At 52.2% G+C, this 10686-nt stretch overlaps 1 protein-coding gene across 3 annotated transcripts in view; it reads right to left on the bottom strand.

The window, feature by feature from the left end:
• Positions 1-10686, bottom strand: part of ZSWIM4 (zinc finger SWIM-type containing 4) — a 38185-nt gene that overhangs the window by 20064 nt on the left and 7435 nt on the right. For all 3 annotated transcript variants that reach the window (XM_026456915.2, XM_026456916.2, XM_026456917.1), the window contains 4 exons: positions 8390-8746; positions 3620-3768; positions 3376-3526; positions 146-313 (listed from right to left, as the gene is read on the bottom strand). In XM_026456915.2, coding sequence (XP_026312700.1) covers positions 146-313; positions 3376-3526; positions 3620-3768; positions 8390-8746 — 825 coding nt within the window. The remainder of the gene's footprint in view (positions 1-145; positions 314-3375; positions 3527-3619; positions 3769-8389; positions 8747-10686) is intronic.

Here is a 10686-nt window from a genome sequence, read left to right on the forward strand (position 1 = left end):
GTCCTGCGAGGACAGCCAAGGACTGGGGTCCGCTTTGCTCTGCCCCACTCTCTCTCTCTCCTGGGAAGAGCACCATGATTATAAGTGGGGCCACAGTTAGTAGTGATGGTTTTGGGGGGGCATGGTAAAGACCCCCCTCTCCTACCTGGGATGGGGGCCACGGTGGGCTGCAGGCTGGGGCCGTCGAAGGAGTAGTTGCCTTCTTCCAGTGGGCACACGTCGAGCTTGTCCCACCTGCTGAGCAGCTGGAGCCAGCCTGCCCTTTCCTCTGGTTTGCAGTGGGGGCTCAGGACGACGCAAACCCACAGGGCCCCTGAGGAGGCACGGGGCAGGCTCAATATTCCTGCCAACAGCGGCAGTGACACACACTTCCGCAGTGCCCACTGTGTGCCACTTGATGATATGCTAACCCCTCACCTCGACCCTCGGAAGCTGCAACTCACAGCCTTTGCACCTTACAGACAAGCAAACTGAGGTACAGAGATGTAACACGGCTTGCACAGGCTCACACCGCTGGTAAGTTAGAAGTTGGGATTAGAGGGTCAGGTGCAGTGACTCACACCTGTAATCCCAGCACTTTGGAAGGCTGAGGCAGGCGGATTACCTGAGGTCAAGAGTTTAAGAACAGCCTGGCCAACACGGTGAAACCCCGTCTCTACTAATACAAAAAAAAAAAAGGCCGGGCATTGTAGTAGGTGCCTGTAATCCCAGCTACTTGGGAGGCTGAGGCAGGAGAATGGCTTGAACCTGGGAGGTGGAGGCTGCAATGAGATGAGATCACACCACTGCACTCCAGCCTGGGCAAAAAGAGCAAAGCTCCATCTCAAAAAAAAAAAAATTGGGATTACAACCCAGGCCTCTGTAGTCCTAGCTACTTGGGAGGCTGAGGCACATGAATCGCTTGAACCCAGGAGGCGGAGGTTGCAGTAAGCCGAGATCACACCACTGCACTCCAGCCTGGGCAACAGAGTAAGACTCAATCTCAATAAATAAATAAATAGCTGGGCGCGGTGGCTCACGCCTGTAATCCCAGCACTTTGGGAGGCCAAGACGGGCGGATCACGAGGTCAGGAGATCGAGACCATCCTGGCTAACACGGTGAAACCCTGTCTCTACTAAAAAATACAAAAATCTAGCCGGGTGAGGTGGCAGGCGCCCTGTAGTCCCAGCTACTCGGGAGGCTGAGGCGGGAGAATGGCGTAAACCCGGGAGGCGGAGCTTGCAGTGAGCTGAGATCCGGCCACTGCACTCCAGCCTGGGCGACAGAGCGAGACTCTGTCTCAAAAATAAATAAATAAATAAAATAAATAAATAAACAAATATCAAACCAGGCCTCCAGACTCCTCTCAAGGTGTTTTGGGGTTTTTTGGGTAGCACTTATCACAATCTAACACAGGGGTCAGCAAAGTAGCAAACCACTGCCCATGGTGAAAGCTGAACCACCCTTTATTTTTGATTAGTCTGCCTGCCAAGATTTATTTTTCCATTTTTATTTGTATTTGTTTTTATTTATTTATTTTTTGAGACAGAGTCTCAGTCTGTCACCCAGGCTGGAGTGCAGTGGCGCAATCTCAGCTCACTGTAACCTCCACCTTGGGTTCAAGCGATTCTCCTGCCTTAGCCTCCTGAGTAGCTGGGATTACAGGCGTCTGCCACCATGCCCGGCTAATTTTTGTATTTTTAGTAAAGATGGGGTTTCACCATGTTGGCCAGTGATCTGCCCACCTCGGCCTCCCAAAGTGCTGGGATTACAGGTATGAACCACTGCACCCGGGCCTATTTTTTCATTTTTAAATGGTCAGGGAAACAAAACCAAAAAATTATTTTGCAACTTGTGGGAATAATATAAAATTCAAATACATTAATAAGTATCCATAAATAAAGCCGGTCTTTAAAAAACTTTGAGACAGGGTCTCACCATGTTGTCTAAGCTGCACTCGAACTCCTGGGCTCAAGTAATCCTCCTGCCTCAGCCTTCCAAGTAGTTGGAAGTACAGGATCCCACCACTGTGCCAAGCCCCTTTTTGTTGTTTCTGTTGTTGAGACAGGGTCTTGCTCTGTTGCCCGGGCTGGAGAGCACTGGCATGATCGTGGCTCACCGCAGCCTCAACCTCCGGGGCCCAAGTGATCCCCCTACCTCCCCGCAAAGTGCTGGGATGACAGGTGTGAGCCACTGCACCTGGCCTTCCAGCTCTTACATAAAGTTTTATTGAAATGCCACCATGCCCATTTGGTATATATGTCTGTGTCTGCTTTTTTTTACTATAATGGACAGAGTTAGGTCGTCATGACAGAGATCAAATGGCCTGCAGGGCTGAATAACATTAACTTTGTGGCTCTTACAGAAAATACATGTTGGCCGGGCGTGGTGGCTCACGCCTGTCATCCCAGCACTTTGGGAGGCTGAGGTGGGTGGATCACGAAGTCAGGAGTTCGAGACCAGCCTGATCAACATGGTGAAACCCCGTCTCTACAGGTGGCACGTGCCTGTCATCCCAGCTACTCAGGAGGCTGAGGCAGGAGAATCACTTGAACCCAGGAGGCGGAGGTTGCAGTGAGCCAAGATTGTGCCACTGCACTCCAGCCTGGGAGACAGGGTGAGACTCCGTCTCGAAAAGAGAAAAACAAAAAAACAAACATATGTCAGCTTGGTGTGGTGGCTCACCCTGTCATCCCAGCACTTTGAGAAGTCAAGGCCAGAGGATCACTTGAGCCCAAGAGTTTGAGGTTACGGTGAGCCATGATTGTGCCACTGTACTTCAGCCTGGGCACACAGTGAGATCCTGTCTCTAACAAAAGGAAGAAAGAAAGAAAGAAAACATGTAGGCTGGGCGTGGTGGTTCATGCATGTCATCTCAGTACTTTGGGAGGCTGGGCGAGAGGACTGCTTGAGTCCAGGAGTTCAAGACCAGACTTGGCAAGATAGTGAGACCCCGTCTCTTCAAAAAATTAAAAATTAGCTGGATGTGGTGGTGTGCACCTGTAGACCCAGCTACTTGGGAGGCTGAGGTGTAGGATAACTTGAGTCTGGGAGGCAGAGGTTGCAGTCAGCTGAGATTGTGGCACTGCATGCCAGCCTGGGCAATAGCGTAAGACCCTGTCTCAAAACAAAGAAAACATGTGTATCAACCCCTGGGCCAATGACATTTGATTGCCTGTGCCTCCTATCAGATCCACGTGAACAGGATTTTGACTCTCTTGCTCTCTGCTGACCACCAGTTCCCAGTACCATGCCTGGCACTTTAGAGGCGCTCATACATGTTTGCCAAACGAATGGAGGGCGGATTCAGGGAACAGACCCTAATCTCGGAGTGGGCCAGCCCACATGGGAGCCGAAGTCCCAGTGTCCACCACGCACAGGGGTTCGGGCCTCACCCAGCTCATCCCAGAGCTGCCGGCACTTGTCCGTCATGCCGGCGCCCTGCTGCCGCCACAGGGCCAGGCGCGGGTCCTGCAGGAACTGCTCGGTCATGAGGATCAGCATGCGCGCCCCGTTGGAGTCCCGCATTCGCAGCATCTCCCGCACCTGTGCCGGGGACAGGGTGGTGAGGAAGGGCTGGGGCTTCCACGGGGGCCTTCTGCACCCCGCGCCCCGCCGGTCCGCCGGTCCGCACGGCACCTTGCTGAACATGGAGCGCAGCTGCTGGCTAGCCCCGTAGTAGCCGCCGTTGGAAAGCAGTTGCTTCACCTGCTCCTGGATCTGCTCCTCGTCCAGGTGCCAGCAGTTGGCGTCCTCGATTCCTGCGCCAGCGGTGGGGTCTGGGGCGCCTGTGGGGAGGGAAGGAAAGGAAGCTGAGGCTGGGGTTGGGGGTTGGGGAGAGACAGCGACTGCCCCTGCCATCTGTCCTTTTTTTTTTTCTTTTTTCTTTTTTTTTTTTGAGACGGAGTCTCGCTCTGTCCCCCAGGCTGGAGTGCAGTGGCCGGATCTCAGCTCACTGCAAGCTCCGCCTCCCGGGTTCACGCCATTCTCCTGCATCAGCCTCCCGGAGTAGCTGGGACTACAGGCGCCCGCTACCTCGCCCGGCTAGTTTTTGTATTTTTTTAGTAGAGACGGGGTTTCACCGTGTTAGCCAGGATGGTCTCGATCTCCTGACCTCGTGATCCGCCCGTCTCGGCCTCCCAAAGTGCTGGGATTACAGGCTTGAGCCACCGCGCCCGGCTTTTTTTTTTTTTTTTTTTTTTTTTTGGAGACAGAGTTTGGCTCTTCTGGCCCAGGCTGGAGTGCTGTAGCACGATCTTTGCTGACTGCAACCTCTGTCTCCCAGGTTCAAGTGATTCTCCTGCCTCAGCCTCCCAAGTAGCTGGGATTACAGGCACACCCCACCACACCTGGCCAATTTTTTTGTTATTTTTAGTACAGGTGGGATTTCACCATGTTGGTCAGGCTGGTTTCAAACTCCTGACCTCAGGTGATCCACCCACCTTGGACTCCCAAAGTGCTGGATTTCAGGCATGAGCCACCGCACCTGACCCATCCATCCATTCTTCCAAGTCACCCAACCCATTCCAAAGTTCCATCCATCCCACCTAAACCCCACCCACCCACTTGTCCATCCCACCTGAACATCTATTTATTTATCCATCCATCCATCCATCCCTCCGTCAATCCATCTATCTTGTCCTAAACATGACTAGCTCATTCATCCATTTAGTCATCTCATATGGTTTGGTTCTGTGTCTCCACCCAAATCTCATGTTGAATTATGATCCCCAGTGTTGGAAGTGGGGCCTGGAGGGAGGTGATTGGATCATGGGGATGGTTTCTAATGGCATAGCACCATCCCTTTAGTGTTGTCTCATGATAAACTTCTCATGAGATCTAGTTGTTTGAAAATGTATAGCATCTCCCCCTTTGCTCTCTCCTGCCAGCCATGTGAAGATGTGTTTGCTTCTCCTTCGCCTTCTGCCATGATTTTAAGTTTCCTGAGGCCTCCCCAAATGCAGAAGCCTGTGTAGCCTGCAGAACTATAAGCCGATTAAACCTGTTTATTTTAAATTACCCCATTTCAGGTATGTCTTCATAGCAGTGTGAGAACAGAGTAATACATCACCCATCCAATCCGTTCATCTATCTCACCTGAAACACAACACACCCACACACCCATCCATCCATCCATCCATCCATGCATCCATCCATCCGTGCATCCATCCATCCGTGCATCCATCCATCCAACCATCCATGCATCCATCCATCCATCCATGCATCCATACATGCATCCATGCATCTATCATACATCCATGCATCCATCCATCCATGCATCCATCAGTCCATCTGTGCATCCATCCATCCATCTGTGCATCCATCCATCCGTCCATCTGTCCATCCGTCCAACCGTCCATCCGTCCATCCATCCATCTGTGCATCCATCCATCTATCCATCCATCCATGCATGCATGCATGCATCCATCCATCCATGCATCCATGCATCCATCCATCCATGTATCCATCCATCCATCCATCCATCCATGTATCCATCCATCCATCCATCCATCCATCCATCCATGCATCCATCCATCCATGCATTTATCCATCCATGCATCCATCCATCCATGCATGCATCCATCATCCATCCATGCATCCATCCATGCATCCATCCATCCATCTGTGCATCCATCCATCCATCTGTGCATCCGTCCATCCGTCCATCTGTGCATCCGTCCAACCGTCCATCCGTGCATCCATCCATCTATCCATCCATCCATCCATGCATCCATCCATCCATGCATCCATCCATGCATCCATCCATCCATCCATGTATCCATCCATCCATCCATCCATGCATTTATCCATCCACCCATGCATCCATCCATCCATCCATGCATCCATCCATCCATCTTGTCCAAAACACCACCAGCTCATTCATCCATTTGCTCATTTATCCACTGAGTCATCCATCCAATCCATCTATCTCATCCGTAATAATATCCATCCATCCATCCATCCATCCATCCATCCATCCATCCATCCATCCACCCATCTGGTCCAAAACACCAGGAGCTCATTCATCCATTTGTTCATTCATCCATTTACTTATCCATCCAATCCATTCATCTATCTCTCCTGAAACACTACACGTCCATCCATCTACCCATCCACCCATTCATTTACCCATCCCCCCATTCATTTACCCATCCCACTCAAAACACCACCCACCCATCTGTTTACTCATCCGTCTCACCTGAAACACCACCCGCTCAACCACCCCCACCCAAGTCATGACAGTCTCTATCTACTTGGCCGTGTCCCCCATATTCATATCCCTTAAACAATCACCTACCCCATCAGTCCATCATCCACCCTACCCATAATTCCCACCCATCTACTCATCTTATTGATCTATCTGCCCACTCACCCCTTTTAACTTTCCAATCCACGTGAACCAACCACTCAGAATACCCACCCTCCCATTTGTCCACTGACTCACACAAGTACACTATCCACCCCACCCAATAACTATCATCCAATAACTAACCCTAGTTATCTAGGTGATAACTATTAGTTATCACCCAGTAACTAACCCTAACTCTCTATTCTTCCATTAAACCATCCATTCATTATCAAACCATCCATTCATATGTACCTCTCAAAACACTCACTATCCCATTCGTCCATCCATCCACCCCACACAAAGCGCCCGCCCACTCGGCCCACCCACCATGTTGATCCACATATATGAACCTTCCATTCACCCATCAACTCACTCCCAATCCATGTACCCATTGGATCTTTCATTCTTTCACTGACTTCATCTGTCCACCACTATCAGTCTACCTTAAGCCCACGAGTCAAAGCCCTCCCCACCCAACCACTTTTCCTCACCTCCAATCACCATCAATTCCGTCCTTCCCTTCTTTTTTTTTTTTTTTCAGTCAGGGTCTCAGTCTGTCATCAGGTTGGAGTTTTAGTGGCGTGATCATAGCTGACTGCAGCCTTTACCTCCCAGGCTCGTGATCCTCCCATCTCAGCTTCCCAAGTATCTACAGGCATGGATGTGCCATCACACCCAGCTACTTCGGTTTATTTTTTGTAGCTCATTATTTTGCCCAGGCTGGTCTTGAACTGCTGGTCTCAAGTGATCCTCCTTCCTCAGCCTCCCAAAATGCTGGGATTACATGTATGAGCCACCACACTCGGCTTCCAATTCCCATTCACCTAACGGCATTCTTAATATCCCGTCCAGGCCGGGCACGGTGGCTCACGCCTGTAATCCCAGGACTTTGGGAGGCTGAGGCAGGTGGATCACCTGAGGTCAGGAGTTCAAGACCAGCTGGGCCAACATGGTGAAACCCCCATCTCTACAAAAATACAAAAATTAGCCGGGCATCATGGTGTGCATCTGTAATCCCAGCTACTTGGGAGGCTGAGACAGGAGAATTGTTTGAACCCAGGAGGCAGAGGTTGCAGCAAGCTGAGACTCCACCACTACACTCCAGCTTGGGTGATAGAGGAAGACTCGATCTCAAAAAAAAAAAAAAAAAAAAAAAAAAAATTCCCCCACCCACCCATTCGTTTTTCCACACCATCAGTTGCCCCCACTGCCTGATCATGAACACTTTTTTCTTTTTGGAGACAGGGTCTCACTTTATCTCCCAGGCTGGGGTGCAGTGGCGTGATCTCAGCTCACTGCAACCTCCGCCTCCCGGGTTCAAGCAATTCTCCCACCTCAGCCTCCTGAGCGGCTGGGACTACAGGCACCTGCCACCACGCCTGGCTAATTTTTGTATTTTGGTAGAGATGGGGTTTTGCCATGTTGTCCAGGCTGGTCTCGAACTCCTGACTTCAACTGATCCACCCACCTCGGCCTCCCAAAGTGCTGGGATTACAGTTGTGAGCCCCTGTGCCCGGCCAATCATGAACACTTTCTGTGCCCACCCAGCACCTCCCTCCATCATCCATCCATGCCTTCACCTTCTACTCATCTTCTCCATCCTAGCTAGGCAGCCCAAGCCCCTCAGAACCCCCCCAAACCCTCTCAGCCCTCACCACACCTCCTGGTGTATCCCCTCACCCATAACGCCTCTGACACCCACAAATGTCCCACATTCCCTTCATGTTCCCCTCCTCTCCTCCCACACCCAGGATGCTCCATCGATTGACACCCCCAGCCCTGGGGCTGGATCTCCCACTTGCCCTCTAACGCAGGCTCTCCCTTCCTGCCCTCGCCCTCCGCCCATAGGCTGATTTGCAACTACTCATCCGTCCTGTGGCCAGATGATATCTGGGATCTGCCACTCACCAGGTGGATGACCTCAGATGATGCAGGCCATGGCGCATTTTCCGCCCCCGCCCCCACAACTTCCTGTAAGTGACCAGTGCTGGGCACATAGCAAGTGGCGTGGCTGTGCGCTTGGGCGTCCTCTCCCCACCAGACCCCCGGGGTGCCCTTACCATGCACCAAGTTGATCTCAGAGCCCAGCAGGAGGATCTCATCAGCCAAGCGCTGAGCGGTGGGCAGCACCTCAGTGTGGTGGGCGCTGATGAGGTACTGCACGAACTTCTGCAGCTGGTCCCGGTTCATCTGGGAGAGCGTCTCGGAGATGGGCAGCCGTAGCTCTACCTGGCGGGCGTGCCGAATGCGGTACAGGGACAGGGCCACGACATGGGCGCAGTAGAAGAGGTCGCGGTTGTCACAGCCGCAGCTCACGGACGTGATCTTGCAGCGATCAAAGCTGATGGAGACGTGGTAGAGGCGTTCGGGCTCTCCAGGAACCCCCGGCTCACGGATGTTTCCGCTCAGATGGAATCCTAAGATCAAAGCCAAACTGTCGCATCTGTGTCACCCCAGAGACAGGAGGTGTTTGTGACGCACAACAAGACCCAGCTGCAAAGCCTAGCCAAGCCACTTCACTAGTGCAAGTCACTTCACTGTCTTTGCTTTTTTTTTTTGAGACAAAGTCTCGCTCGGTGGCTCAGGCTGGAGTGCAGTGCTGCGATCTGAGCTCACTGCAACCTCTGCCTCCCAGGTTCAAGCGATTCTCCTGCTTCAGCCTCCCTAGTAACTGGGATTACAGACGCACAACACCACGCCAGGCTAATTTCTTTTTTCTTTTTTGAGACAGAGTTTCGCTCTTGTTGCCCAGGCTGGAGTGCAATGGCACAAACTCGGCTCACCGCAACCTCCACCTCCTACGTTCAAGCAATTCTTCTACCTCAGCCTCCTGGGATTACAGGCATGTGCCACCATGCTCGGCTAATTTTTGTATTTTTAGTAGAGATGGGGTTTCACCATGTTGGTCAGGTTGGTCTTGAATTCCTGACCTAGTGATCTGCCCGCCTCGGCCTCCCACAGTGTTGGGATTACAGGCGTGAGCCCCCAAGCCCAGCCCGACACTTGCTTTTAATTATGAATAATAGTATCATAGCCATGTCATTGAAGGTGGTTTTCTATGAATACGGCCAGGGCTTCAGGAGCCCCTCAATTTCCTGAGAAGATGCCAAAGGCCTGTGGCGTTCGGGGCGAGGGGCTGATGAAGTAAGCCAGGGACCAGGTCTCCCCTTCACTCCCCCTGCCCCTCCCTGGGCAGCCCAGGTGCCAGGCTCATCTGACTGGTTCGGCAGCTCAGGCCCAGCCTGGGTCATGCAGGGAGATGGCTTTCCTCATACCAGCTGGAGGTGGCAAGGAGCCTGCGGTCAGCCGGACCATGTCCCAGCAAAGTGGCTCCAAGTCAGACAGAGCCCACAGAGGGTCGTCTCAGCCCAGCCTCAGCCTCCAGCTGGGAGAAATGGCCTGCTGCCGCCGGAGATCTGGAGTCCCAGGCCTCATGTGTTTTCTGGCTCAGCCTCTATTGGTCCCGTTCTGAGTCCAGCTGCCTGAGGTCTAAGGCCCTTCCACTGTTCTCATTACATCTCCCCCAGTCTCTGCAGCCCTTTTGTTTTCTTAGCTTGAGGTCTGAGCCCACCCCTCACAGCTGATCCTAAACTGCTACTTGGCCGGGCATGGTGGGGCATGCCTGTGATCCCAGTACTTTGGGAGGCTGTGGCAAGAGGATCTCTTGAGCCCAGGAATTGGAGACCAGCCTGGGCAACAGAGTGAGTCCAGGTCTCTACAAAAAACTTAAACACTAGTCGAGTGTGGTGGTCTATGCCTGTGGTCCCAACTACTCAGGAGGCTGAGGTGGGAGGATCACTGGAGCTCAGATGTTTGCGACTGTAGTGAGCTATTATCACACCACTGCACTCCAGTCTAGGCAACAGAGTGAGACCCTACTCTCTTTTTTTTTTTTTTCCTTTTAAGACAGAGGCTCTCTCTGTTGCCCAGGTTGGAGTGCAATGGCGTGATCTTGGCTCACTGCAACCTCTGCCTCCCAGGTTCAACGGATTCTCCTGCCTCAGCCTCCCAAGTAGCTGGGATTACAGGCACGCACCACCACACCTGGCTAATTTTTGTATTTTTAGCACAGACGGGGTTTTACCATGTTGGCCAGGTTGGTCTTGAACTCCTGACCTCAGGTGATCCACCCGCCTAGGCCCCACAAAGTGCTAGGATTACAGGTGTGAGCCACGGTGCCTGGCTGAGACCCTATCTCTTAAAAAAAAAAAATTTGGCCAGGCGTGGTGGCTCACGCCTGTAATCCCAGCACTTTGGGAGGCCGAGGCGAGCAGATCACGAGGTCAGGAGATTGAGACCATCCTGGCTAACATGGTGAAACCCCATCTCTACTAAAAAATAGAAAAAATTAGCTGGG

Source organism: Piliocolobus tephrosceles, chromosome 21 (genome assembly GCF_002776525.5).
Source record: "Piliocolobus tephrosceles isolate RC106 chromosome 21, ASM277652v3, whole genome shotgun sequence".
Taxonomy (NCBI): domain Eukaryota; kingdom Metazoa; phylum Chordata; class Mammalia; order Primates; family Cercopithecidae; genus Piliocolobus; species Piliocolobus tephrosceles.